Source organism: Marmota flaviventris, chromosome 13 (assembly GCF_047511675.1).
Source record: "Marmota flaviventris isolate mMarFla1 chromosome 13, mMarFla1.hap1, whole genome shotgun sequence".
Classification (NCBI taxonomy): domain Eukaryota; kingdom Metazoa; phylum Chordata; class Mammalia; order Rodentia; family Sciuridae; genus Marmota; species Marmota flaviventris.
In genome coordinates, this window is record NC_092510.1 from 53,474,446 (window position 1) to 53,502,429 (window position 27,984).

At 40.8% G+C, this 27,984-nt stretch overlaps 1 protein-coding gene across 1 annotated transcript in view; it reads left to right on the forward strand.

Moving 5' to 3' along the window:
- Adamtsl1 (ADAMTS like 1) overlaps window positions 1-27,984 on the forward strand; it is a 369,220-nt gene that overhangs the window by 243,279 nt on the left and 97,957 nt on the right. Inside the window, exons 16-19 of the mRNA XM_027950603.3 lie at window positions 522-732; window positions 15,576-15,755; window positions 20,649-20,802; window positions 21,630-22,752. Coding sequence (XP_027806404.2) covers window positions 522-732; window positions 15,576-15,755; window positions 20,649-20,802; window positions 21,630-22,752 — 1,668 coding nt within the window. The remainder of the gene's footprint in view (window positions 1-521; window positions 733-15,575; window positions 15,756-20,648; window positions 20,803-21,629; window positions 22,753-27,984) is intronic.

The window sequence follows — 27,984 nt, forward strand, 5'->3', positions numbered from 1 at the left end:
GACAGAGATGTTTCTGGGCTGTGATGGAAGTTTGAAGAAAGTTGGAGCCAATGACCTTTCACTTTGAAGCCAAAGAATAACAAGCACAAATTTTTTTTTCAGTCTCACTGAGAATGGGGGGTTAGAAAAAATTAGCAGAAAATCTTTTCCTAGACCTACCATTCAATATGTGGTAGCCAAACTTTCTATGTACATAACTTATTTGTAACATAGCACCTTAATTTTCACAAAGCTTGTGTGTTCCATCAAAGTAGACATGGTTTAATCATTACTGGAGATTTTGTAGGTAAATATTGGATGTTCTACTTTGCCACACTCTTTGCTTTACTCTAAGTGAATTCTAGAGTATAAAGAGGAAGGACGTGTTCTAGGCACAGGATAGAATTCCTAGCCAATCTTTGCCTAGAACTTCCCACATTCCAAGTTGGAGATTTTTAATCAATTAATGACCCTTGAGTTCATAGGAAATGTTCTCTGCATGGGAACTAAGGCAGTCTTTGTCCTCTCTGATTTTTTCTCAGGTGGGAAATTGGCAAGTGGAGTCCATGTAGTCTCACCTGTGGTGTAGGCCTGCAGACCAGAGATGTCTTCTGCTCTCACCTGCTTTCCAGAGAATTGAATGAAATGGTAATCCTGGCTGATGATCTGTGTCGCCACCCTAAACCTAGTACGGTGCAAGCTTGCAACCGCTTCAATTGCCCCCCAGCATGGTACCCTGCACAGTGGCAACCGGTGAGTTCTCAGGTTACTCAATATTGGAGCATATGTTTGCAATAGCTATTCATGGCAAAGGATTCTTGTCCCACTAAGGGAATGTTCAAGTGCTGCTCATCCCTTCCTTCCTAGTACTTCTTTAACCTTATTCAAATCTAAAGCTGTTAATTATGAACACCATGTTCTTTCTACTGTACCACACCCCACTGATCTCCAAAAGCAACTCAAACGACCCATCTGTTAATCTTGAGTGTATTCATGTCAGAGTTGGAATCAAGCTAAGGAAAAATTTCCAAAATATAGATAATATGGTGGGTTTTTCATAAAGCTAAATTGTTTCTGAATCCAGGTCCTTTCTACTTTTGCTATTTAAAAATTCTAAAAAATTTGGCCATTAGATAATGATTTTTTTTTTAACTTCATTACCTAGCAAAGTAAGTTAGAAATCCAAAGTCAATTTCAGGTATCTATCTTCATTTTCCTGTTTCTGTGAATTCTATAAGTCTGGGAACCATTGTTTTAAAACAAGAATAGGCAAACTCCAGCCCACAAGCTAAGGCCTACCCTGCAGCCCTTTTTGTAAATAAAGTTTTACTCAAACGTAGCCACACCCATTCTTTTACTTAGTATCTGTGGCTGCTTTTGCACTATAAGGGCATATTTTGTGGTTGAATCAGAGACCCTATGACTCACAAAACCTAAAATATTTACTCTCCCTCCTTTTACAAAAATGTCTGTTGATGCTGCACCAAAATTTTACATTATAATAATAATAACCCAACTATTCTATTATGGTAGCCATCTATCTAAAATCAATGTATATTTCTCCAGTTTGTTAAATTACCTTCTTGTTTGACTTTGAAGAACACAGAAGGATTTTAAAATGATCACTTGCATATCTTATTTTGCAATGTGCTCATTCATCATCTGGACTTCAGATTTAGCTCTAAAGTGACAAGAAAGGTCACAAAAAGTAAGCCTGAAAGGTGGCAGGGACATACTTCCTTGTTTGAGATAGTTTTAAACATTCAGAAGTGTCCTAGTTTGGGTGATAAGTTATATGGTCACCACCTGAAGGGAGAGGCTGGCCACTTACAAAGGTTTGCCTTAGTGCTGAGAAAGGGGCTGCCACTCCCAGGCAGCCAAATATCCTCCAGGCCCTTCCTTCCTTCCTTCCTTCTCCCTGTCCATCTTGGGGCTGTGGTTTAGTTAAGTACTCCAAGGAGCAAGTGAGCAAAGCACTAAAATACAGTCAGCCCTTCATATCCAGATTGTCCACATCTGTAGGTTTAAGCAATGGCACATTATATACAATCTGGTTAAGCCTGCATGGTTGCCTTTGAGCTAAACATGTATAGACTTTTTTCCCTTGTCATTACCCCCTAAACGATAGAGTATAACAACTATTTACATAGCATTTACATTAAGTTAGGCATTATTTGTAATCTTGAGATGATTTAAGGATGCAGAAGGATGTACATAGGTTACATGCAAATACTATGCCATTTTTCATGGAGAACTGGAACCAAATCAGAGGAGGATCATGGAACCAATTCCTTGCATGTACTGAGGGATGACTACAAAGTAGCTAGAAACAGACTCTGACTATATATTTTCTTTTCAAGCTTAAACGTATTATGGCTAAGTTCATAAATTCTATACCACTGTGTGATAGTCTATGGAAGTAAAGAGAATGTACTATATCTTGAACACCAATGTACCAGGATTTTACTAAGAAATATATATATTATTCCACATCTACTTGAAGTTAATTCTCACAACTATTCAGTGAAAATTAGGCTTTATTATCCATATTTTAGGTTTGAGGAAACTGGGGTTCACACTGCTAGCAAATTTAGGGGTGGCCATCACTCTTGTTTTATGGGGTACTTTCCATAATACCAAACCCCATTGTTGTATGGCTGAAAGGGGCCTTGAGGATCATATATGAGCACTCTTGTTCTATGGATGATGTAACCGTGGCTTAGATGTAGCGTTGCTCAAGATCATACCGCCTGGACCAGAACCCAGGTTCCTGGCTTCTAGTGCATTTATGCTGAGCTGCCTCTAATTAGAGTAAATTGATGACCTTAAACTGTGCCGCTAAACCTAGGAAAAGGTGAAGAGTCAGTTCAAATCAGTTTCCACTTTCAGAAAGTCCATGTATTACCTGTAGCATATCCTGTCATTAGGTACAGAGTAGATTGTGGCTAAAATGTTTATTATGAGACAAAATGAATGAGGAGATCAAGTGTACCTTCCCATGGGCCCTGAATTTCTGGCTTTATGTCCTCCAGGTCAGACTCTCTAAACCTGGAGTAAACAATAGGCTATTCTTCTTATCTTATTTTCTAGAATCCTACTCCTTTAATTAAGCTTTGTTGGCAAAATTAGTCATTCCTAATCTCTACTAAAAAGAAAGGAAATCATGTGTGCTGGAAAGAGGAGTAACTTTAAGCCCCTGAGCTGATTGGCTGTGGCTTAGGACACCACTAGTTAGGATACCAGCTGCTGATGCCCACTTGCTTGGTTAGACCACTGATTCTTCAGCAGTCCTAGGTGGGATAAGGAAACCGGTGTGCATGCGCATTCTCTTACCCATTTAGCTATATGGATCTGCCAGAGGATGTTGCTGATGCCTCTCATCCTTCAACCAGCCCCCAGCCTTTGTTCAGATGAAAGAAAAGGAGATGGGTTCGAATCCTTCACTTAAAAAAAGGCAATCTGATGGGCATTAATCTGTTGGCGTGGACACTCTTCCTCCTTGCTGTTTGAACACAGGGTCACCACAGATTTCTTGTGTATGTTTCTTTTCCTGGATAAAAAGGACAAATTACATGAATTGTCCCCTGCTAGATAGGAACACAATCTCCTTTGTTCTTTGTTGAGCACTTGCCTGACAGATGGTGAATAGCCAATATTTATATATTCTGCAGCTCTGCCAAGGACCACGCATTAAGTCCAAGTACTTATATTAAAATTTTGTCTTAGAAACAAACAAGCAGAAATCAAATTCCAGCTTTGGTTGTTAGAGGACCATTTAATTTCATTTTTACCTCTTACTCAATAATTTATCTCTTGGTTTTGATCTCTGATCTTGTATGAAGAACTCATTTAATATTTGCCTATCTAGCTTTAGTATCTTGTTTCTATTTGGATGGCTTCTGAATACTTACATTTTCCACATATTATTCTTCTGCCATTTTTTTCTAGATTATTAAACTCATCCTTCCCCTCTTCCCCTTCCTCCTCTTCATCTTTGGTGTTGGCTATAAATGAACTCTGAAACACCACACCCTTGTATCACACTGGAGAATTACCACAGCATGATTAAAAGTCACTGCTATATATACCACAGATTAATCTGAAACAGTATGATCACGACTGCCTTCTGCTAGGATTTTTCTCAAGGATTCTCTATAGCCATATCATAAAGCCACTATGTGAAAGTCTGAGGCCTTCACTACTGCAAATCTGCCCCTGCCCTATGCCCAGCTGTGGCCCCATCGTGCATTCCTTTACCTGCTCTGCTCCCTGCCCACCTGCAGTTTCCCTCCCCTCTGCCTCTCAGAATCCATCAGAAGCCCTCTCTCCTCTGGCAGGACTCCTCTAACTCTACCATCCCCCGACACTGAAACTACAGAGTGTTCAAAGTCAGTCCTGCTCACTGAAGTGACCTGGTGGAGACTTTCTTGTGGCTTCTGAATTAGATTACGAGGTCAATGAAGGCAGATACCAAGTTTCAGTGGGACACATAACACCCAGTGCATTTAGACTAGACCTAGAAGATGCTGTGGAAAAGGCACATGCCAGGTATGCCAGGCTCATTTATTGATCATTTGCAACATCTTAGCAAGTTACTTTTTTTTCTCTTTTTTTTTTTTAATAAAAGCAGCACATACAGTGCATCACCTGTAATGCAACTCTGGGCTCCTGACATCCTTAACTCACTTAATCCTCACTCTCCTATGTTATGGTTACTAATATTATCTCCACGTTGCAGATGAGGAGCCTGGAGCACTGTGAGGTCAACGTGAATTCCAGCTTCACATAGTAGAACTCGTTCTGCGGCTCTTGCATTTTCTGTCTTATTCCTTGCAGCGTCCTTGAGAGGAAACAAGGTTTGAGGGAATGGTTGTCCCAACTCACATAGCTGGCAATGGAAAAGGGGGCCTCTGAATGCTTCAAAACCCCTTCTTGCTCAGCTTTATATTTGCTCTGAAGTATTAAAATGCAAGGAAATTTGAAAACATAGTAGCCTGATAATTTGCAGTTTACATAAAACTCAATATTTGATGCCAATATCCAGGGCAGTTAATCTGTGTGTTAGCTTCCTATGGACACTGTAGCAAATTACCAGAAATTTAGTGGCTTACAACAGGAATTTACTCTCATGTAGCTCTGAAGGGCAGAAGTCACTGGGCTAAAATCAAGGGGTCAGCCGACTCCACAGGAGGATCTATTACATTTTCTTTTCCATCTAGTAGAGGCCATATGCTTTTTGGCTCCTGTGCAGTCCATTCCTCTGTCTTCAAAGCCTATCACTCAAGCCACTGAGTCTGTCGTCATATCCTCTCCTGCCTCTTATCAGGACCATAGTGACCACCTGGCTCACCAGGATCATCTCTCTATCTCCAGACCCTTAACTTAATTTTATCAGCAAAGTCCCTTTCATAATGTTCAGGCAACATGTTCACAGGTACTAGGGATCAAGATGTAGATGTCTTTGGGGTCATTATTCAGCCGTCTTTAATGTGGGCTAAGCACATGGTCTCTACTAGCACAAGGTCTTGGAGATTGAAAACCTGCCCTCTGCTACCCCTCCCCCACCACTGTCTATGGCATTTGCAGCAGTATTCCTTAATGTTTAATTCTAAAAATTAACTTTTAAAATGGAATAAGAAAAAAAAAAGGAGAAATATGCTGAAGGGTTAAACTGAAATGAATGCCCTCAGTCTGAAGCATGATTTATATTTCTCTATACTGTGTATGTTTTATGTTCAGGATTGTGTCCTCCCAACTGCACATACACATTGCATACATCTGTGCTGAGACAGGAGCAATCTCCACAGCTCCTAGCCCCCTCCACCAGCTGAAAACCATGATTAGATTGCCTTTCCCCATAAACCTTTTTTCATCAGAGTCACAGTTCAAACTGCATAAGTTTAGCTGTGTAAAAAGGCAATACAAGCGAGGAATTTCTGCCAGCAATATGAAGGGAAAAAATGAATGATAACTATAAATGCCTGAAAAATAAAATTTTTCATGTTCTAGATTAAAACACACACACTCTCACACACATACACACACACACACACACACACACACACACCCCTATCTTGGTTTGGATTAGAGGGCTGAATTCTGTTAGAAAGTGAAGTGATAGTCATCTGGGTTTTTTTGTATCCCAGTAACTAAAGTATAAATCTATGTAACTCTAACTTAGAGGTCATATTTATTTGAAATGTTGTGTCTCAAGAGAAGAAAATCCTATTAGGATGTTTGCGCATTCCTCTGCCCACACTGCTCCCTGCCCACCTGCAGTTTTCCCTCCCCTCTGCCTCTCAAAATGTCAACCAGGAACCCTCCTTCCTCTTCCAGGACTTATTTTCAAAAATATATTTCATAAGAAAATGAACACTTGATTATATCTTTAGAATCAACAATAAATATATCAAAACAGAGATCAAAGGTCAAATTTCACGTGTGGAGGAGGTTTTTAAAAGTTTATTAGCAGAAAGAGCCTTGTCATAATTGCTCTGAATCTTAGTGGATCTGTACATTACAACATAATAGAAGTATTAACCAGAAGGTGCATCGTGCAGGCCTCGTACTTCTGGGGTTAAGAAAGCTTAATCAACAGTAGTTGAACAAGGTAAATCTAATTCTCAGACAGGTTGGTGTAAAAATATCATCTTTATTTTAATAATTTTGTTTAGTGAGATCAAGTCCTCATTTTTTTTCTCTAAGCCCTAATTTAGTTTGACTCTGTTATATACCAAGCACTGTCTCCACCTGCCTTGGGGCCTCTCAATCTCCTCTGTTGCCAAAATGCCTCCATCTCCAAAAGTCTAACACCAAGCTTGGTACACACGAGCCCGTGCCCTTCCCCAGCAGACCTGGTCTCCCTGCATCGGTCTTTATGGCAGGTTGTCACTGCTATCTAGCCTGTTCCCTAGAAATGAAGCCATTCTCAGCCTCAAGTATCTGTCATAGTCAATACCCATATCCTCTTGGTTCCAGCTCCTATATCCACCCCCCTGGTACTCTCTTCCTTTCTAAACCTCCTCCTGCAGCGCTGTCCAAGTCCTTACCATCAAGTACCAACTGTTATACACAGCCTCTGGCTGCATCTCCAGTGTTGTCTTGCGTAACTCTCATTCAGAGTTTCCAATGTGAGATGGCGGTTCTTTACTTCAGGCCCTTTCCTGAGCCATAAAAATACTAATATTTGTTGAGAACCCCCAACAAAGGGTATGGTATGCAGTGTTATCTAGATGTATCTAACCAAAATTCCCTTTCTCCATGGCACACCTGTTAATGCCTCACAGGGCAATATTCTTTCTTTGCCTATACTGTCTAAGTCATTTCCTACAAATTGGATCATGTTATCCCTGCTTTAAAACCGCTTTTGATACCTAATGATTTTAAGATTGTGTTCAAAGACCTTTTACCATCTGCCCCTGTTCTAATGTCTCAGGCTGGTTTCCTGACCTTTCTTCCTCATGAACCTTCCCTTCTCAGGACAGCTGAGTTATATGAACATTCATGTTCTTTCATACTTTGGATGTGTGCACACACGACTCTGCCCCTGCCCAATCACTCGCTGATACCTCCTCTATTAGCTGCCCCAACTTTTCCATAAAGATTTGGTGGCACTCTCCATTGTATCCCCTTTTTGTAAAACTGGTCACATTTTGCAGAAAGTATTTCTCCCTCACTGGACTGCAGATACCTGAAGTTTAGTAGCCATTTTATTCATCCTAATTTCAAGACACTTAATACAGTGCCTGGCACTTAGCAGGTATTCAATAACTGTTTGCTGAAAGAATGAATGAGTGGATGAAGAAATGAGTGAAATGAATTAGAAACTATAAACAGAGGAAGTTATGTTAAACCTGGAAAGTTGACCTTAGAAACAGAAAATAAGTTGCACTTTGTGTTGGGTTCAATAATATGATTTGAAATTCTAAGGAAATGAACTCAGCTCTCAGTAAATTAAACAACTGAGATGAAACCAAAAGCATCAATACAGGCAGAATTTATTAATATGCTGATTATGGGAAAAATCTTTAAAAATATAGGTCACTTGAGTCATTGTATTTCTGTATAGGAACATAACTTTTAAGTGTTTTTCTTATTGCATATTTCTTACTTTTCTTATAAAAATAATGAACCCATGACCTTATATCATGAAACACATGTGGCAGTTAGTATATGCAATATAAATACTATTTTTGTTATTTACTTTTATTGCATATTTTTAAAATAATACCCCTTTCCAGAGATTTACCTCTTCATACCAGAATATTATTTAAATGATGATTCATAAGGCAAATGTTTTTTCTCTAATTTTTTTAACTTTCTCTTGCTATTGCCCCTTTTGAAACATTTTCTTCTCTGAGTTCTGCCTCTGACCGACAGCATCACTAGGTAATCTCAGCATGTTTACAAAGTTATCATAGAATTTGGAGCCTTTACTAATTTGGAAGTTGTCACAGAATTTGGAGCCTTTACTAATTTGAAATTTTTATCTTCCACCATTTTTGAAGATTGACAAAAACAACTTTCATCCATGTAAACACACTGGGGAAGATTTTTGAGCATAGACAAGACAAGTGTTTAAGAGCAAGATTCCTGCCAGTATTCCCTTAGCTAGAGGGCTGTCCCCCATACTTGGAGAGTCAGCGGAGCACTCACTGCCACTGGCTCAGATCCACTGCTGATGTCCGGAGAAGCAGCTTCTGACTAACGATAAAACAGCCTCATAAAAGATGGATGATCAGCCCATCAGCTGGATGTTTGTTTTACATCTTTGAAACATCTGGATTTGGGGCTCTTTTGTTCATCCAATCATCAATTCAGCAAACATTTATGAAGTGCACGTTCTTTGCCAGACACTGCACTAGGCACTGGGGAGTATAAAGATGAATAAATCCCCTTTCCTCAAAAGGCTCCTAATCCTGTGTGCACGTAGGGAGGCAGAGGAAATTATCAGACATGCAATGAGTCCTTTCAGAAGAAATATAGTACCCTTCCAGGCAGGGGTCAGGGTGGGGTGGAGACGATCCATTTGCCAAGATGCAGGGGGATAGAGAAGTTTTGCTAAGGAGTAGCCTGTGAACTTGGCCTTCAAGAATGTCTTGAGAGTTTCAGGATGAGCCACAAGCTGAGGGGCATTGCTCACAGGGTGGACAACATGGTGTAAGGCCTGAGCAGAGAAAGTATCTGCATGTTCAGGGAAAGGAAATTTGTCTATTATAGCTAAAGCACTGGCACGTGGTAGAACCTCAAGGAATGTTCCAGAAAATTCATTGCTGGTTAGGGCGTGTGGGCCCTGAAGGATATTCTCAGGAGTCTGGACTTTATATTCTAGGCATTGAGAATCTCCCATAAGCTATTTGTGCAAGTCAAACTTTAAAACACGATGATTTTTAAATTTTTCATTAAAACTGTTTTATCATCATGCTGTTATAGATTTCTATATAATTATTTGAGGTCTGTCCCTTAAATTATGTCCTACCTGCAAAGTGACAACCCAGCTGTGTTATTATGAGTGGTCACTCTCCAGTACAATTTTATTACATCTCCATTTTTTGAAATATCACAGATTATTTTCATCACCTACTTCCTCAGTTTGAAAGAAAGAAAATTAACCTACCTTTTTCTTTATTCAACTACTTATTTATTTTCAGAACATTTAATTCATACTGAAGAGAAGCCCATATGCTTCATAAAATATTTAGAAAAAGAATTATTCAGCCACCAAACATTGAAGCAATCTGTACTCCTGCAAATCCAACATCAATAGTGAAGTATCTAAAATTTTGAACAACAAGTAACAAACTTAGCATGTTCTTTATGGATGTTGAACTCAGTAGGATTTGTGGGGAATTTGTGAATTATCATCAAATGAAAAAGAAAAGATGTAATTTTGAGGCTTAGAGGATAATGGTTTTATGAAACATCCATTACTTCTCTCAAAAATATACTACATTTTCAACTGTGTAAATACTTGTGGATCACATCAAAATACTACATATCTCCAGAATCCATTATAAAATGTTACTCTACCATTTCACTTACACTCTGACCACTTCTTTATGATGAAACAAGCAAATTATTAATTTAAAAAAGATATGGAAAGAAGAAAATGAGTGATGGAATGGAGTTTTGAATGCACACTTCAAAAGCTTTTAATATGAACAATAAAAGAAGCATAATCCCTTTCTTCATATACTTTGATAAGATAGTGGGTGGTAATTTCTGAAAGAACAAGTAGTATTTAAAATCACTATTTTTAAAATAAACTGAAGTAATAGGATAGAGACTGGCTTCACTAATCTGATTGGGAAGATTAGAGATGACCTCTCCATGCAGGTGAGAATGGAAACAAACCTGAATGAGTAGAAAGCCTTAGCCACATGCTGATCTAAGAGAAGAATGGTCCAGGTAGAAAGAAGATCATCACCTACCTAGAACCAAGCTTGTTCTATGATTGGTATTTAGTCAATTTATGTGGAATGAGTGAATGAAGTTGGAAGGATTTGACTTCAACAGTCTGGAAGTTCCATCAGGGTCAGGACCAGAAAACACCCAGGACTTTGCAAGACCAGGTTAGAGAAGTTTGGATTTTAATTTTAAATGCAAGGGGAAACCATTGGAGGGTTTTAAATGAGGAAATTATGTGATCTGATTCATGCTTTGATTGAAGAATTTTTCTTTTTTTGTGTCCAAAATGTTGGTAGTAACAAATATGATTACAGTGTACTAAATGTGGTCCCAAAATAAGTTGCTAGGAAGACTCCCTGCATGCTTTTATGTCTAAATTGAAATTATTCTATTTTGAAAGAATGTTGGAAAGAAAATTAAAAACCTGCTGTGGCTCACTTCCAAGCCTGATGTATATTCTGAACTGCAGAATAACGATGTGCCTTAGCTTATCATCAGGAGCTTTACCAGTTCACCTCCCAGCTAGGGCTGCAAGATCCTCATTATCACCATGGAACCCTAGCATGCAGTCACAAGACCTGCAAATTGATAAGTGACAGGGGCTGGACAGAAGCAACTGCAAAACAACCAACCCAGAATGATGAGTATACAGGGAAATAGAAAAGCAAAACTGTACACCATCAACACAAAAAGTTCTTAGTCAAGAGTCAAAAATGTGAATAAATATAATATTAGAGAAGGAAAAAGCATTAAATAGATTATTAAATCACTCCAGATGCTTGTTTATTTATGATTGTTAAGCATATAGATGAGAAAAAGACTCAAAAAATAGAACATTAAGTGTTAAATGTTAAATAAACCAAAAATGGTTGTACATGACACACTACCACATTAGAAACCCAGAAATTAAAGAGTGTTCTAGAATGTGATAAGACATAGTTGAAAAGAAATACTTGATTAATTATTATCTTAGTTTGTTTTATATTGCTAAAATAGACTATCACAGAGTGAATGTTTTATACAGAAATTTATTTCTCATAGTTCTGGAGGCTGGGATTCCAGGATCAGGGTTCCTGCATATCTGTGTGTGGTGAGGACCTTCTTCCTGTTTCATGAATCGCACCTTCTACCTGTGACCTCACACAGTGGAAGGGATAAGGCAGCTCTCTGGGCCTCCTTTATAAGAGCACTAATTCTATCCATGAGGGCTTTATCATCCTCATGGCCTAATCACCTCCCCAAAGCCTCCACACCCACTTCATAACATCATCTTGGGAGTTAGGATTTCAATATATGAATGGGGAGGGGGTCACAAACATTCAGACCACAGCACTGGGAAGCTATCTAGAAATGTTTGCAGTAGTCCAGACAGGAGATATGGTATCTTGACCTCTTATGTATTTCAAAGCCAAAACTTATTGTTTTGTAGAAAATCTGACAGCATTTGCTTATGAGTTGGGTTTTAGGGGAAGGTAGTGAGGAAAAGGGTTCTCAAGGGTACTGCTGAAGTCTAACCCTGGACATGGCACCTTTAAATAATTAGGGAAGACAGAGAGAGGAACAATTTGGGGGTGAGGTTGGAGGAGAAGTATCCACAGTTCCACTTTGAACATATACAAATGGCAAAGACTACTTCCATTTAAGCGGACATGTGGAGTAGGCATAGGGGAGAACCTACAACTAAAATTTTTGATTTGCCACAATGACTTTTTTTCTTTCTGACAATTGTGGCTTTGAAAAATTACATTAAGTTTGTGGAAAAATTTTAGTAATTCACAGAATGGAAAGTATTGTGAAGAATGCAGTCCCTCAGTTTGGCACATCCTTAAGAGTCAATAATCCACATGGTTAGTTATCTAGTTATAAAAGAATTCTGAAAAAGACTGAACAATAAAAGGTTATAACTAATCTAATTACAGCATAACTGGCTGGTTAAAACATAGAATTTGACAGAAATAAGAGAAGGTTGAACCTAAGAAATCATGCAAAAGACTATAAAACTAAATTTAAAACTTTAGTTATCCATAGTAACAAGGATTATTCTAAGTAAATGGAATTCTTAGCCATACTAATTTAAATTTCTCCTAAATACCAACTTCAGTTCAATGCTATAAATATTTGTTGAAACTTAAATTCACAGATGGTACTATTCTAAGCAAGATGGGTACAATCTGAGTTAACATGAAATTCTTTAATATTTTATTGAATTGCATTTAAATAAGAAATACAAATTTTTAAATGTGTTTCTCTAATAAGTGAAAATTCCAGGTCGTCACTGAAATAAGCCACAATGAAACCAAAGTCTAATAGTATAGATTTTTCTTCTTAAGGGCAAAAGTCAGTAGAAAAGTCCTTGGAAGGAACTATTTGGCTCTGTGATAAATAATAGGTACTCTATAGATTCCCCTCTATTGTCTAGCTTCAACACATTGCTTAGGAGCTATGTTCAATTATAGCCTTTCGACTCAGAAATCAAAGGATTTAGGGAAAACAGGTTTCCAGGGTCAGTCACCAAACTGTAGATAACTATTGTGGAATGTAGGTCCCTAACTTGGATCCTGGGCTAGCAGTCAGTTATGATCTTGAGAGTGGAAGCTAAGACTTTAAAGTACACAGCACCCTCCCTCCAGTAAGGTGAGAGTTTAAGGCCCACTCTCAGCAGGCCTAGGCAAGAGGCAAAAATGTCTTCCATTGGTTCTGCAAGCAGAGAGGAGTTGTTACAGAATAGGGGAGATAACCCAAATTTGGACTTGTTCTCCAGTTATGTTCAGTGCATGGTGCTCAGTAGGAGCTTAGTGAATGTTGCACTGAATGAAAATAAACCAGTTCCAGCCCCTGTATAGCCTCAGTTGGGCAACTTCATCTCTCTGAACCTTTGTTGTTTTATTGTAGAAATAAGATCTACATCATAGGGTGATTTCACCTTTTTTGTTAGCCTTCAGTGGTAGGTAGGTGATCTTAACCAGAGAAAATACATTTTTTTTCCCTTATGAGATTCAATAAGGTTGTTTTGTTTAGAATTTTTTAAGTTATACATACAAAAAAAAAAGTTGTTCATCATATGTCTGGATCATTTGAAAGACTCTAGAATTAAAAGGCTAGACCAAACTAATGGCTTTTCAAATGTCATTATCCAATAGCTTTGTGGTCTCAAACAATTCACAATTGTAAACAAGTGACATATTGGCTTGGGTGGGGTCCAAACAACCACTGATCCTAACAGACCCTTCTGGGTCCCAGATTTTCCTTCCCATGTTTATTTTATTCCATTGGGGATAGTAAAGGGGCATTAATTTGGAGAAATGGTTCTCAGCTCTGACTGCACAATAGAATTATCTGGCAAGAATGAGCTAGGAAGTCATTTTTGAAAACACAGTACTTGAGACCCACCTTCCACAATTTCTGATTTGTTAAGTTTAGGTTTTTGCCTGGACATCAGCACTTTCCCAATCTCCCCAGGTGATTTCAACGTGCATCCAAGGTTGACACCACCAAGTAAGAGAGTGAAATGTGGGCCCCAGTAGTGTTTTGCCTACACACTAGCACACTGTTGTCCCCGCTAGAGCCTTGATGGTAGGCAAAAATACCCATTGCAATTCTAAGTACAGCTGACCACACACAGCCTACCTCACACTAGCAATCACTGCAACAGGAGGGATAACTACTTCAGTGCATGCTCTCTGGCTTTTTTAACCCAGGCCTAATTTCTCAACATAGGCGGCAAGTGAAAGACAAGAGACTCTCTAGAAGATTTTTTTTATATATATATCAGAAATTAAACCCAGGAGCATTTAATCACTGAGCCACATCCCCAGCCCTTTTTATTTTTTGAGACAGGGTCTGACTAAGTTGCTGAGGCTAGCTTTGAACTTACAATCCTCCTGTCTCAGCCTCCCAAGCTGCTGGGATTACAAACATGCACCATGGCACCCAGCTCCCTAATTATTTTTAAGTAAACTAGCCCCCAAACAGAGAAGTGATAAGTGGATATATTAAATAGCTAGGGTTATATCTGACTGGAAGTGGTAGAAAACTCAAGAGAAGAATGGCTTCTGTAAGGTGGAAAGTATTTCTTTCTCACAAACATAGGCAGTCCAAGGCTGATGCGGTAGCATCACAGTCAGAGGCCAGGCTTCTTTCATCTTGCCTATCATAACCCAAGAAGAAAACTGCAATTTCAGACATTGGGTGAACACTCCAGCCTGCAAGGAAGAGAGAGGGAAGGGAAAGGTGCCAGGCTGTCTTTGCACACACTTCCCTGACGGTGCTTACAGCCAATCTTTTATATCCCATGGACAAGCATTTAGTCAAATGGCCATGTCTACCTTCCAGAGAGGTTGGCCCCAAATAGCCTATGCTGAAAGCCACACACCCAGCTGAGGATGGGGGCTCTTTTGCTCTTGAAACAGAGGGAATAGATATTTGGAAATGGCCAACAGTCTATGCCTCAGGGGTCCCCTCTCCCACCTCATGCAGCTGGATTAGAACTATTAAGTTATGTGTAAACAATGTGTTTTACTGGGGTCCCCCGAAAACCACTGACAGGAGGCTATTTTTCTTACATTCTGAATTTCAGCAGCTCTGGCTCCCACTGCCCTAAGAAATCACCAATCCAACAAAAAAATAAGGAGTTATTCAGAAAACCAGCCCCTAAATACAATGCCTGCCCAGTGTGGCAGAGTGAGTGCTCACACTCAGAGGGAAAGAACTCTCCTCCCTGCAAATTTCTGCAAATTGATACTGATGGCAGGAGAGCCTGCTCTTATTCATCCTGGAAGCAGCACAAATTATTTTCACGGGGTCGTAAATATGTTGAACACTCTGTTATACTAACCTCTTAAACCAGTTGTCTTGAGCAGCTACAAATCATAGTTCAGGAGCAACTTTCTAAGATTCCAAGGCCCCTGACATTCCTGGATGCTCAAGCTAAATACCTGGGATTAAGAGTGAAGGGTATGTAGATTTTGCTACAAAATTCATTTCAAAGAGAGGGGGGAAATGTCCTTTGGCCTGATGCCTAGTTTGTCATAGTCATTTTGTTGTTGTTGTTGTTTGTTTGTTTTTCAATTTTATTTTATTTATTTATTTTTAGTTTTTAATTTTTATACTCTTTACTCAGCCAAGGCTCAGGTGAGAATTGGTGGTCAAACTACCTTCCTGCATTGAATTTCTCTTTCGTCCCTCCCCAGTGTTCCAGGACGTGTGGTGGAGGTGTTCAGAAACGTGAGGTTCTTTGCAAACAGCGCATGGCTGATGGTAGCTTCCTGGAGCTTCCGGAGACCTTCTGTTCGGCCTCCAAGCCGACTTCCCAGCAAGCCTGCAAGAAAGAGGACTGCCCCAGTGAGTGGCTCCTCTCAGACTGGACAGAGGTATGATGTCCCCTAGATGGAGAGAACAAGAGGCATGAGTAGGAAAAGTGACCCCAAACACATACATGGGAAAGACAAGAGAACCAAACAATTCTCTGAACACTACAGGGCAGTATTTTGTAACTATTTATACCATAGTATATAACTAGCTTTTAACTAGGCTACAGGGACCTGTGCTATGTGGCCAGCCCTTACCCGACATTCGGAAGCTGAGGATTGTAAATGGGCTCCTCTTGGAACAAGACCAGAACACGGGGTTCTTCTCCCTAGAGCTCCACTCCCTCCCCCTCCTCCTGACCTCCCGGCACCTCCTACTCCCAGATGTTTCTAGTCTCTGCTCAGGGAGGGCAAAGCCTCTCTAGTTCTTCTCTTCCAAGTTACTGGACAATAAAGGATATGATTTATTAGGAAAAGAAGGCCAAGGAAATCCTGCCTCTTTACTGTTAGTTTCCTGGCTCTTAAGCTTCAACAACTTCCCAGCAAGAGAATTTGAGTTCCTCTGTTGCCCTACATTTGGGGCAGCAATTGCCTCAGTATTCACCACTCCCCGCTCCCCCTCCCACATTAGCATGTATCTCCAACTCACCTATTTTTCTAAATAATTCCTGTTCTACTATCAGCATGAATTAATTCATTTACATGCAGTTTTAACACATTTGTTCTCAGCCCCTGTGACTTCTTTGAGTTGCCTTGACTCCTGCAGCTCGATAGCTCTATGTCTTCCCTAGTGAAGTCCCAACATTATGGGATCACAAGCAAATTAAACCAAAACCAGGATCGGTATGGCTGGAAGTGAGAAAACTCATTGGTTAAAAACAGATTCAAAACCTTCTCCTTTCTCCCATATAAGCATTTGAATTGGCCTTCCCCATGCTTGGCCTGTTTTATATGGAGCTGCTGATAGTTGAAATACACAGAGACATTTGCTTTCAGAGGGGAAAACTGCCTATGAGAATTAAGATACCAGCTCACTCAACATAGGTCCTGAAAATTCTTGCCCCAGGCAGTATCAGCCTGTTCAGAGTCTAAGGACATCACAACTGAGAGCAACCTACATTACACAGGTTTTACTGTTTGAAAGAAAAATTATCTCTGGCAGTATCACAGTCCAGATGTCCCAGAACAATAAATGATAAAACAAATAAATGATAATTTTTTTGTATTTTAGAAACCATTTGATTTTAGCAGGATGCACACTTAAAAGTATAGAGAAGATGGACATGTATATACTCAAATATGTGTCCATGCTCACACATGCACATCTGAGTGACCATTCTTCCATGGGAATATTGATTTGGGGTATGACATATGCATGAAAAAAATTATAATAGAAACAGCAACTCAGGAAAGAACCCTGATGTATTTGCCAAGTGGCTCTAGGCAAGGACATCTCTCAGTGGAGTACTGTAAATGTATTCCTCTCCTAAGTCTATGAGAAAATAGCCTGTCATGAGTGGTATTCCAAGGAAAGGATTCATGTGTGTCATCATTGTCCTCTCATCTTCCTGCATTTGATAGCCTTTAGAGGATATGGTACCCAGAAAATTCAGAAAAAGAGTTCTGTTATGTCTGCAGTTTTAAAGAGAGAGACACTCATGATTAGGCACTAAAGGAATACCACTGAAGTGAGGTCCCATTTAATAATGCAGGACTTTAGAAAGGTGTTATGGGTATTTAGGAGTTGGACTCAAGGCAAGCAAACCAAGCTTTAAATCCTGAGTGATGATTACTGGTTGTATAACCTTGAGCTAATTAACCTTCTGGGTCTTTATTTCCTTGCCTATAAACTGGAAATATAATATTATCCACATACAAGTAAGAGGCTTAAATTAACTGATGCATATAAAGTACATCATGCCTAGTAAAAGTTACCTCTTATGATGATGATGATTCTCTTCCATCTGGGCTCATTGTCAGGAGAGGAAATTATAGGAAGCACCAGCATTGATTGACTGGACTCAAGGCCACAGCCCAGGTCTCCTACAGGCTTTGCTGATTTTCTGAGGAGGAAAAGATTATGCTTGGAGAACCAGGAGGAATTATCCAAGGAAGAGTCTAATTAGGTTCTGTGCTATCTGGGTTGGTGAGCAGAAATTCTGAACACTGGGGAGGGGCCTGGAATGGTGGGAAGTAATCACCAAATCACTGGGGTTACTCTCAAGTCGTGCCAGGGAAATGTGCTTCTGGAAGCATTCACAAAGGCCCACTCTGCCATCCTCAGGGCCATTCTGTGGTCCCCTTGCTGAGATGAGATGTTCATTCCATACTACACACACACACATACACACACACACACACAAATCGCCTTTTGGATAAAAGAGAACTGGATGATCTATGGGTGTTTTTGTCCTTAGCTCTCTGGGCTCAATCTCATGGTTACTGCATAGAACTCCTCAGAGACAGAAGTAAGCCAAAGTTTTAGACATTTCAAAAAAAAAAAATTGCTTACAGATTCTATTCTGAAAGGAAGACCTCTCAAAAGACTATCCTTCTCTTTAAAAGAAACCCTTCAATCTCCTGAAAGAGTTAGCTGCTAGATATTTTTAAATCATATTTTTATGGAACTTGTCCCCATCCCCCAAAATAAAAGAAATTAAAGTCAGGGTAGTCCATTTGAGAATGAGAAGGAACTTGGAAGATCCTGTAATCTAATCTATCTCTTTTTAAATTAAAGCCTCAGGAGCCTTTTAACAAGTGAAATGTTACTATGAAGTCCAAATTCTAAAACAGACAGAATGAGAGCCATTTCAAATGAAGCATACATGGAACCTTCTGATTTCCAGTGGTTGGGTCTCCCCATCCCCTGAATCACTTCCTCATTGTAGTCATGCAACACTTTCTGACAATCCCTACTGTGGCTTAGCTTCCCCATTTCAAAGATGTGGAAACTGAAGCTAGAGAAAGCACTAGACTGACCCAAATCATCATGCAATCTTCTGGTCTGTAGGTGAACTATTTTTCTGTGTTTTTACTTGGCAGCACTAAAAAGACCATGATTTTAAAACATTCAACCTCCTTTCCCCCATCCCACCTGACCCTTAGATTCAGTACTGTCATTTACAATAAAATAAGTGATGGGTGGAATCTGTAATCCACAATTGTTAGTAACAAAAGCAGCACGTTTGATTCTCCTCTCCATCTTTTGCCTCTTAAATTTCTTTCTGAGTGGCCTATGTCGCAGTACTTTGCACAGATTAGTGTCATTGCAGTGTGCTAGCATATAAAACTTGAAAATATAAGGTAACTCTGTTGGTTTTTACTGTCATTTTTCAAGTTCACATGGCACGCTGCCATGACCCCAGTTCAGGCCTTCATCATCTCAGCCTGGATGGTGTGCGACTCCTTCACTGACATCCCTGCCTCCCATCCTTCTGCACACTGTTGCCAGATTCACCTTCTCAAAACACCTCTTTCATCATGTCACTCCCCTCCTCAATGGCTTCCCATTGCCCTGTGGACCAATTCCAAACCTTCTGTCTGAAAATTAAATAAGTCTCCAAAGTCTGGCCCTAAACTACCTGTCAAGCTGCTCAACGCTCTTGGGGTGGCTCCTCTGTTCAAACAGGTTTGGTTCTGCCCCCAAGCCTGCCCTGGCCTTCTACCCTGAATTCTTCTGCCTTTATTTTGGAAATTTCCCTGCCTCCCATGCTTATCCATGTTGCGTTACACCCATCTTCAAGTTCTAGGTCAGGACATCCCTAGTGGACCATAAGCATTTGATAATTGTTAGCATTAATTTTATAATACTTCATTTGTTTTTCTAATTATATATTCTTATAAAATACTTTACTATTTAATCCTATAGACAACTTTATCGAGATATAATTTATGTATTACATGTAGCACATGTAAGAACTGTATTCCTTTTTTAAGACTGAATAATATTTCATAGTATAAAGGTACCAGATTTTGTTTATTCATTTACCAATTGATGGACATTGGGTTGTTTTCACTTTGGAGCCATTACAAATACAGGAACATTTGCATAAGTTTTTATGTGAAAATATGTTTTCACTACTCTTGGGTAGACACCTAGGAATAAATTTCTGGGTCCTACGTTAAATGAACTTTTCAATAAACTATTAAACTGCTTTCTTGGGGAGCTGTAGGAAGCTGTTTCATCTTATATTCTCAGCAGCAACTTCATTTGTTTGCTAATGAAAAGGGTTCACATTTTCCTACCACTTGCCAAAACTTACCATTTTCTGTCTTTTTTAATATGGTTATACTAGTGAATACAAAATGATATGACATTGTCATTTTGATTTGTATTTCCCTACTATGCTATTTCTTTTTAACAATACATTTGACCCCCACACATACCTTTCATTTGAATGACCCCTCCTTGAAACTAGCAACTGTCTTTCACTTCCTTCAAACAAAGCAGGTTTTTCATAACAATTACCATCAGAGGTAGGCATCAAAATATTAGTTATCTGTGAAGGAAGGAAGAAGGGGATCCACATTAACATTAACATTATTTTGTGTATGGCATTTTTAAATATATTATCTCATTTAATTTACAGGCTTCTAAATTAAATGTAAGAAATAGAAACCGCCTTAGAGATATTAAATCCCTTGCTTTTTAATAAAATGCTGAGCTGGGATTTGAACATGGTACTCTATACTCTTTCCTCTAAAGTCATATAAATAAAAACAGGTAAAATACCAGTAGGAAATTTTAGAGTGGAAAATACTAGCGTGGAAGGTGTCTACAAGATCTCATGTATTCCACATTGTTATATCATAATTAATATTTCTCTCTCTTTCAGTGGCTGTCGCTTTTCCAAGCCACTTTTCTCATATTTTGGTGAGTTTGAGAGTCCATACAAAAAACATTAGCCTATAGTTCCCTGAATTTTTATGCATTTGGCCTCTTTCTTTCCTCACCAGTGTTCCACGAGCTGCGGGGAGGGTACCCAGACTCGAAGTGCCATTTGCCGGAAGGTGCTGAAAACCGGGGTCTCCACAGTTGTCAATTCCACCCTGTGCCCTCCCCTGCCTTTCTCTTCCTCCATCAGGCCCTGCATGCTGGCAACCTGTGCAAGTGAGTATGTCAGAGCTCTGGGATGGAGACAGAACCCCACTTAGTAGCAGCCACTGTGCCTTCCTAAACCCAGACCAGTGGCAGATTGTTGGGCAGCAGGGCCTTTGGAGGGCTGCAGGCTGGAGAGCTCAGCTGGAGGTGGAAAAGGAATCTTAATCACATGTGGCCAGGCTGAATTCTCTTCACCACAGGAAAAACAGTTTGTAGAGGGGAAAGTTCACTCGCTGGCATACAGAGATCTGGAAGCTAGAGGCAGCATATTACTAATGAAGTCTAATGTTATCCACTCTGGGGTTTTAAACTACTCTGAGCAGATTTGTTCTGTTCAATATTAATCCCTAGAGTTGTAAAGCTTCTGGACTCTCCTCACTGTAATTTAGGGCGCTGGCACTTTGCGGGACCTTAAGTAGACATTTAGTAGAAAATATTCCCCTTCTCTATCCTCTCTGCCTCTTTTTATGATCCTGATTTCTTCTTTCAAATGCTTTTAATGAGAGGAACTGCCTTTTCCCCAGGGCTCTGCTCTACCTAGGACCCTGCTCCTCAGCTTCCAGGACAGAAAGACCCAGTAGGGTGCTGCTTGGGGTGCCACAGCCTCTCATTAGTTCTCTGTTTGGGGGTAGTGGTAACTTGATGGTCCACAGCTGATAGCCAGCTTCTCCTCTAAGCCATGAGGTGTTTGTTAATGATGGCCCTGGTCAAAATCACTGCCTAAGAGCTCTTTCCTTTTTGTCCCATTTGTCCCCTCTCACGGCCGCATCTCACTGCGGTTCTTCTCTGCTCTTGTCTTCTCTTCCTCGGTCTTTCTGGCATCCGTCTCATGCCAGGGCCTGGGCGGCCATCCACAAAGCACAGCCCTCACATCGCAGCTGCGCGGAACGTTTACATCCAGACTCGCAGGCAGAGGAAGCTGCATTTCATCGTGGGTGGGTTTGCTTATCTGCTTCCTAAGACGGCTGTGGTGCTCCGGTGCCCCACGCGCAGGTTCCGCAAGCCCCTCATCACCTGGGAGAAAGATGGCCAGCATCTCATCAGCTCCACTCACATCACAGTGGCACCTTTTGGCTACCTGAAGATCCATCGTCTCAGGCCCTCAGATGCGGGCATCTACACCTGTTCTGCAGGACCCGCCCGGGAGCAGTTTGTGATTAAGCTCATTGGAGGCAATCATAAGCTTGTGGCCCGGCCCCTGAGCCTGCGGAGTGAGGAGGAGGCCCTGGCAGTGAGGAAGGTCAGCCCCAAGGAGGCCCTGCAGACCCATAAGCACCAGAACGGGATCTTCGCCAATGGCAGCAAGGCTGAGAAGCGGGGCCTCCCTGCTGACCCAGGGAGCCGCTACGATGACATTGTCTCCCGGCTGCTGGAGCAGGGGGGCTGGCCCGGAGAGCTCCTGACTTCCTGGGAGGTGCAGGACTCCATGGAAAGAAACACGTCCTCAGAGGAGGACCCGAACGCCGAGCAGGCCCTTCTGCACCTGCCCTTCACCATGGTGACTGAGCAGAAGCGCCTGGACGACATCCTCAGGAACCTCTCCCAGCAGCCCGAGGAGCTGCGCGACCTCTACGGCAAGCACCTGGTGGCCCAGCTGGCCCAGGACATCTTCCGTAGCCACCTTGAGCACCAGGGCATGCTCCTCAAGCCCTCTGAGCAGAGGTTTTCCCCCGTGGCCATCCCTCCTCACAAACATGTGTCTGGCTTCAGCAGCTCCCTAAGGACCTCCTCCGGGGAGGCTGGGGGCGGCTCTCGCCGGCCACACCGCAAGCCCACCATCTTACGGAAGATCTCAGCTGCCCAGCAGCTCTCCGCCTCGGAGGTGGTCACTCACCTTGGACAGACTGTGGCGCTGGCCAGCGGGACACTGAGTGTGCTGCTACACTGTGAGGCCATAGGCAACCCAAGGCCTACCATCAGCTGGGCCAGGAATGGGGAAGAGGTTCAGTTCAGTGACAGGTGAGCTACTTGGTGGAAGAAGGGATGGGAAGAAGGGAGGGGAGGCAAGGGGCCACATCTTGCCCAAACCAGGCTGTTCACACATCCTTTGAGGTGTTTCCAAGGGTGGAGCTAGAGCACAGGGCCTGGGAATCTCCTCCTGGGTTTCAGGCCCTCTCTCAGCACTGATGGACTGTTGGAGCAAACACAAGGTATTTAATTTCTCTACACAGTATGTTCTTATCTTTATAAGGCAAAAGCAACACTGCCTACTCACCCCTATCCCCAGAGAATCCCAAAGATGAATGAGATACTCTCTGGATGACTTTGAACTTTTGGCAGAAAGATAACATTCCAGGCCAAGGCATTATTATGTTTCTACTCTGTGAGATGAACCACTGAAAAGTTTCAACACCAGGACACTCTCTCCATGTGTGGTCACATAGGGCTGGGGAGTGTGCAGCCAGCACCTGCTGCTCCCCATGAGTGAGCCTGTCCTCTCTCTGGACTGGACAAGGCTATCTATTCCAGAAAGCTTTTATTCCCAGTTGAACCTGTGATTAATTATTGTAATATCTCTTGGTGTCTCCATTTTGATGTGTCCTTATTGGGGTGGCAGCATCGTACCATTTACTGGTCTTCCTAGGCCACGGCCATTCATATTGTTAAAATCAACAGTGGTAGTAGAAAAATAAGAACAACATTTTTTAGCAGAACCTGTGTGCCAAGCCCTGTGCCACATGTTCTACATACTTTGTTTTTCTTTTACTGTCTGCAAGACCTTAATAATAACCGTAAGCAGCTGCTGTTATAACTGAGTAGTTACTATCTACCAGGCAATCTCCAAGGTCCCTTCTACCTCCTCCACCCATTTACAAACAGCCACAGAAGGTTAAAATCCATATGTTGATGGGAATGAGGGAGAGTCTTCAACACAGTAACTTCAAAATTTGCTATACAAATCGCTTCTGAGTATCCCACAAACCAAGGGTCCAACAATGACATGAGTTTGAGAAGTGCTCAGTTAAAGCTAAACAGATGTATTTACTGCTGCATTTTATTTCTTTTTTTTAATATAGCACTTGATTTTTATTATAAAGGTAATAAAAGGGCTATCAAATGATATCCAGATCTATAAAGTAAAAACAGCAAGTCTCCCACATCCCTCCAATCCTATTCCTCAGGGCAGTCACTCTTAATAATTTGATATATGTCCTTTTAGAATTTTTATGTATTTTATTGTATTATATAAAAATGTATATGCACACATAGGATTTGGATTTTTTAATGGGACATTAGTCATGTTCAGAAATTTGACTCTGTTTTTATTTCACATGTCTAGGAGATGTCATAATAGTAGTAGAGATCTATGTCACCTTTTTAACCACTGATTATTGTTCCTGAATACATTTAACTATCCCCCATCTGAAAATCATCTTGATTTTTTCCATTTTTTTAACTTTTTAAAGCATTCCAGTGTGTGTTGTGACTTTCTAAGTGGACAATAGAGAATGCAGTGTTTCCAAACTTATCCTTTGATCACTGAACAATTTTTTGGCTTAGTAATATCAAGAACACCAATAATTCCAGAAGCATTTAGAAAGCACTGCCTTAGCCTTTTAGTTTGTACTTTGATGGGCACTGAGAGTCCAACCCTAACCCTAAGGTAGAGAAGGTGCAGCAGCATCTTTCTGGGAAAAGCAACATGGCAGCCAGCTGCTAAAGATACTAAAGTGTTGAACCTAAAACAACAGAGGGCACATCTTGGATCCCCAGTTACCCAGAATATTAATTGGGTGTTGGTGTAGCAATAAAGGGAAGGTATCGGGGGTCCAGGGACAAATAATTTTTGACATCATCAAGATTTCTTTTTCTAGATTAAGCCTTGAAAACACTTTTCAATGTATATTAGTTGCATGCAGTTAGGAAAAAAATAAGACATTTCTGTTTCTGATCTTTAGCATTATAATTTTTTCCATTTTTACTTGTGGCTGGCTGGTAAGAAATGTGAATGAAGCTTGGCTTTCTATATACTTTTCCAAGTTCTGTTTGAGAAAAAAGAGTGAGCAAATCTGCTGAGAGTGTGTAGGAGGCATGGGCTGCCACTGGGACTGCTTTGCTATGGGGTCTTGGTGACCTGCTCTGTGTTGGGTGTCATTGCTTGTCATTACTGCATCTGGTAGCAGTTCAGAACTACTTATTCATTTCTAACAGAAAAGTGCCAAAATACCCAATTGTATGATTCAGCCTGATTTTTTCTTAGTGTTCTCTGTGGGTCAGTAGGACTTTGTACTTTATTAAGGTAGACTATAAGTAGCCTGGACTAACAGGAACAGTTTAAGGTAGAAGGCAAGTGATTAAGAGAATTCTATCATTTCTCCAACTTGAAATATGCCAAAGTTTCATTTAAAAGAAATTGGTTTTACTAAAGGATCACTAACAATTTAGATACAACTGTGTGTGTGTGTGTGTGTGTATATATATAAAATTTACTAGTTGAAATGAAGTTCACATGATGCTCAGAAGCATATGTCAACTTCTCAAGCAGTGGTTTCCTGAGTATCCCTGAGTGTATCATGACAGGCTGTTTCATCATAATCCCCACTTTCTTCTTCCTTTATTCCACAAACATTCCAATATCAGAACCTATGTTTGATTCTGAGGATAGAGGAAAAGAAGACTAATTCCCTATTGATGAAATTCAACATCTAGTTGGAAAGCCAAAAAAACAAAGGCTGTATTAGAAGTGCTGAGCGAGAGGCACGCATAATTATTTATTCCATAAGTATGTATTAATCTTCCTCCTATATGCCAGCTATACATCAACTCACTGGGAACCCTGTGGTGAGTGAAGCAGGAGCGAGGGTTTTCTGGTAGTTGGCATGCATTTCAAGTTCTGCTCAAATAACCCATCAGAGAGAGCTTCCCTAATCATTCTATCAAAAAGCACACCCCTCATCACTCTTTATCCCTTCAACTCTGCTACTTTATTACTAGAATTTATCATCATCTAATGTATAATGTATTTGCTGATTGCCTGTCCACGAGGACAGAGACTTTCTTCATTGCTGTATCCCCAGTGCTTGGGAGTCAAATAGATCATAAATAGTCAATGAATTGATTTGTTAATGGAGCAAGACAACAAACACAGAAAAATAAGCCAGAAAATACCATCTACCAGTGTTTGGGGAGAAAATTAAAACAGAAAGGGTATAACTTGGTGACCACTTTAGACAGGTACTTTGTGAAGATTACATGTAAATCAAGTTCTGAATGATGACCAGTTTCCAGAATGTGATGTCAGGAAGAAGAGCCTGCCTGGACGAGGAAAAAGCAATGCAAAAACCCTACAGGGAAAAGAGTTTTGTGTGTTGAAGGAGCCTTAAAAGAAGGTCATCTGGCTGGAATGTGGGATGGGATGAGGCGTGAGGCTAACCAGAGTCCCAGAGAAGGAGTTGGGGTTTTAGTCTGAGTTCCAAGGGAAAATTTTGGAGGATGTTAGGCAGGGGGATTGTAGAGGAGCAGGAGTAGAACCTGGGAGGCTGCGGAGGGCTCCAGGGCATTATTCCCTTCAATGCCATAAATATTTTCTGGATAATACAGTGATAAGTATAAGGAAGTGAGATGAGAAATAAGAGCACTGCTCTCCAGAAACCAAAAAACACTTGAAGTGCTCTGCATGGAACTCCAACAGGCAGAGTACTTTTCTTTAAACTTCTGGACTTTTAACAACTGGACAGAGGGGGGTTCCCAAATTCAGTGCACATAATAATTACCAGGAACCTGTTAGAATGTAGACTCTCCCCTGGCCCCAGAATATCTTTCTGTAGTAGAAACCCATAATTTACATTTATACAGGTTCCTCTACAGCTCCATAGCCAGAGCTCCCAGGACCACCTCTAGGAAGCACTGAAAGAGAAAAGAGGGGATAGTGAATCCCAAAGTAGAACTACATGCTAGATTTTAATCTTGTTAAAAGACTTGGTGGAGGTAGACAAGTCTCACTGCTGAAATGACCCTTTGGAACGGGGTGGGGGGGGGGCGCGGGGGGGCAGGGGGGTCACTCTCCTTTCCACACTCTCCTGTCCTCTTGCCTTCCCTCCCAATATTTCATTCACTTAGGTCCTTGAATTGGAGAGAGACCGGACTGTGAAAATGTAAGTGGCTGTGTATAAAAGAAGCAGAACGAGGAGAAGTTAGATTCCAAAACTACTGCCAGTTTTCTGGAAAAGTCCTGGACTGGTTGAAGGTTGAGATGGCTATGAGTGACCACTTGAGAAAAAGAAGCAGAACTGGGCTTCTCAGCACAGCCATCAGCTTGAGTTATCAGTTTTCTTCGAGGGCCTATGCCACCTGGGTTTTTTTGTTTGGTTGGTTTTTTGGTTTTCTTTCTTTTTTTTTTTTGTTTTTTTGTTTGGTACCAGGGATTGAACTCAGGGGCACTTGACAATGAGCCACATCCCTAGCCCTATTTTGTATTTTATTTACAGACAGGGTCTCTAAATATGCCAGCTATACATCAACTGAATTGCTGAGTGCCTCACTTTTGCTGAGGCTGGCTTTGAACTTGCAATCTTCCTGCCTTAGCCTTCCAAGCTGCTGGGATTACAGGCATATGCCACTTCCCTCGGATGCCACCTGGTTTTGAAAACAAGAGAATGTGGCCTCATTTTCTCTTTACTATCATTGCTGAATTCTCCCAGTTATATGGATCTGTAATTGACAGCTGTTACCATGTTGCTCGCTGCAAAATCCTCGAGAAGAGAATGTGCTAGATTCACGCCATGGGCCTTGTGCACTTGAAGCTACCTTCATGGTTTGAAACCATTAATAGTACAGCCCTGGAGTAGCCAACTTAAATCCCCCAAATAGTTTACATGTAGAATTCTATTTTCTATGTTTAACTCCCCAAGTTTATTGATCATGGATGTTTTAATATTTCCACTCAGTTTATTACAGAATTGGCTTCTCCTTGCCCGCCTCATGATCTAAGGCTGCATATAGCATACACTTCTCTCCGAAAAGGTTCTTCCCTCCCCAACAAGTTTCCTCTTTGGTCAGAAGTTTCTTCTTTCTGACCAAAGAAGAAACTTGTCTCTGTCAAAACATCCCTTATCTGATTGGACTTCTCAGCAGCATTCTGCACCAACTAAGCACCTCTTCTTAAAAACACTTCTTTTGATACTTTGAAAACCACATGAACTTGGTTTTCTTCCTACTTCTCTAGCTGTTCTTTCTCCTTTCTACAACCAC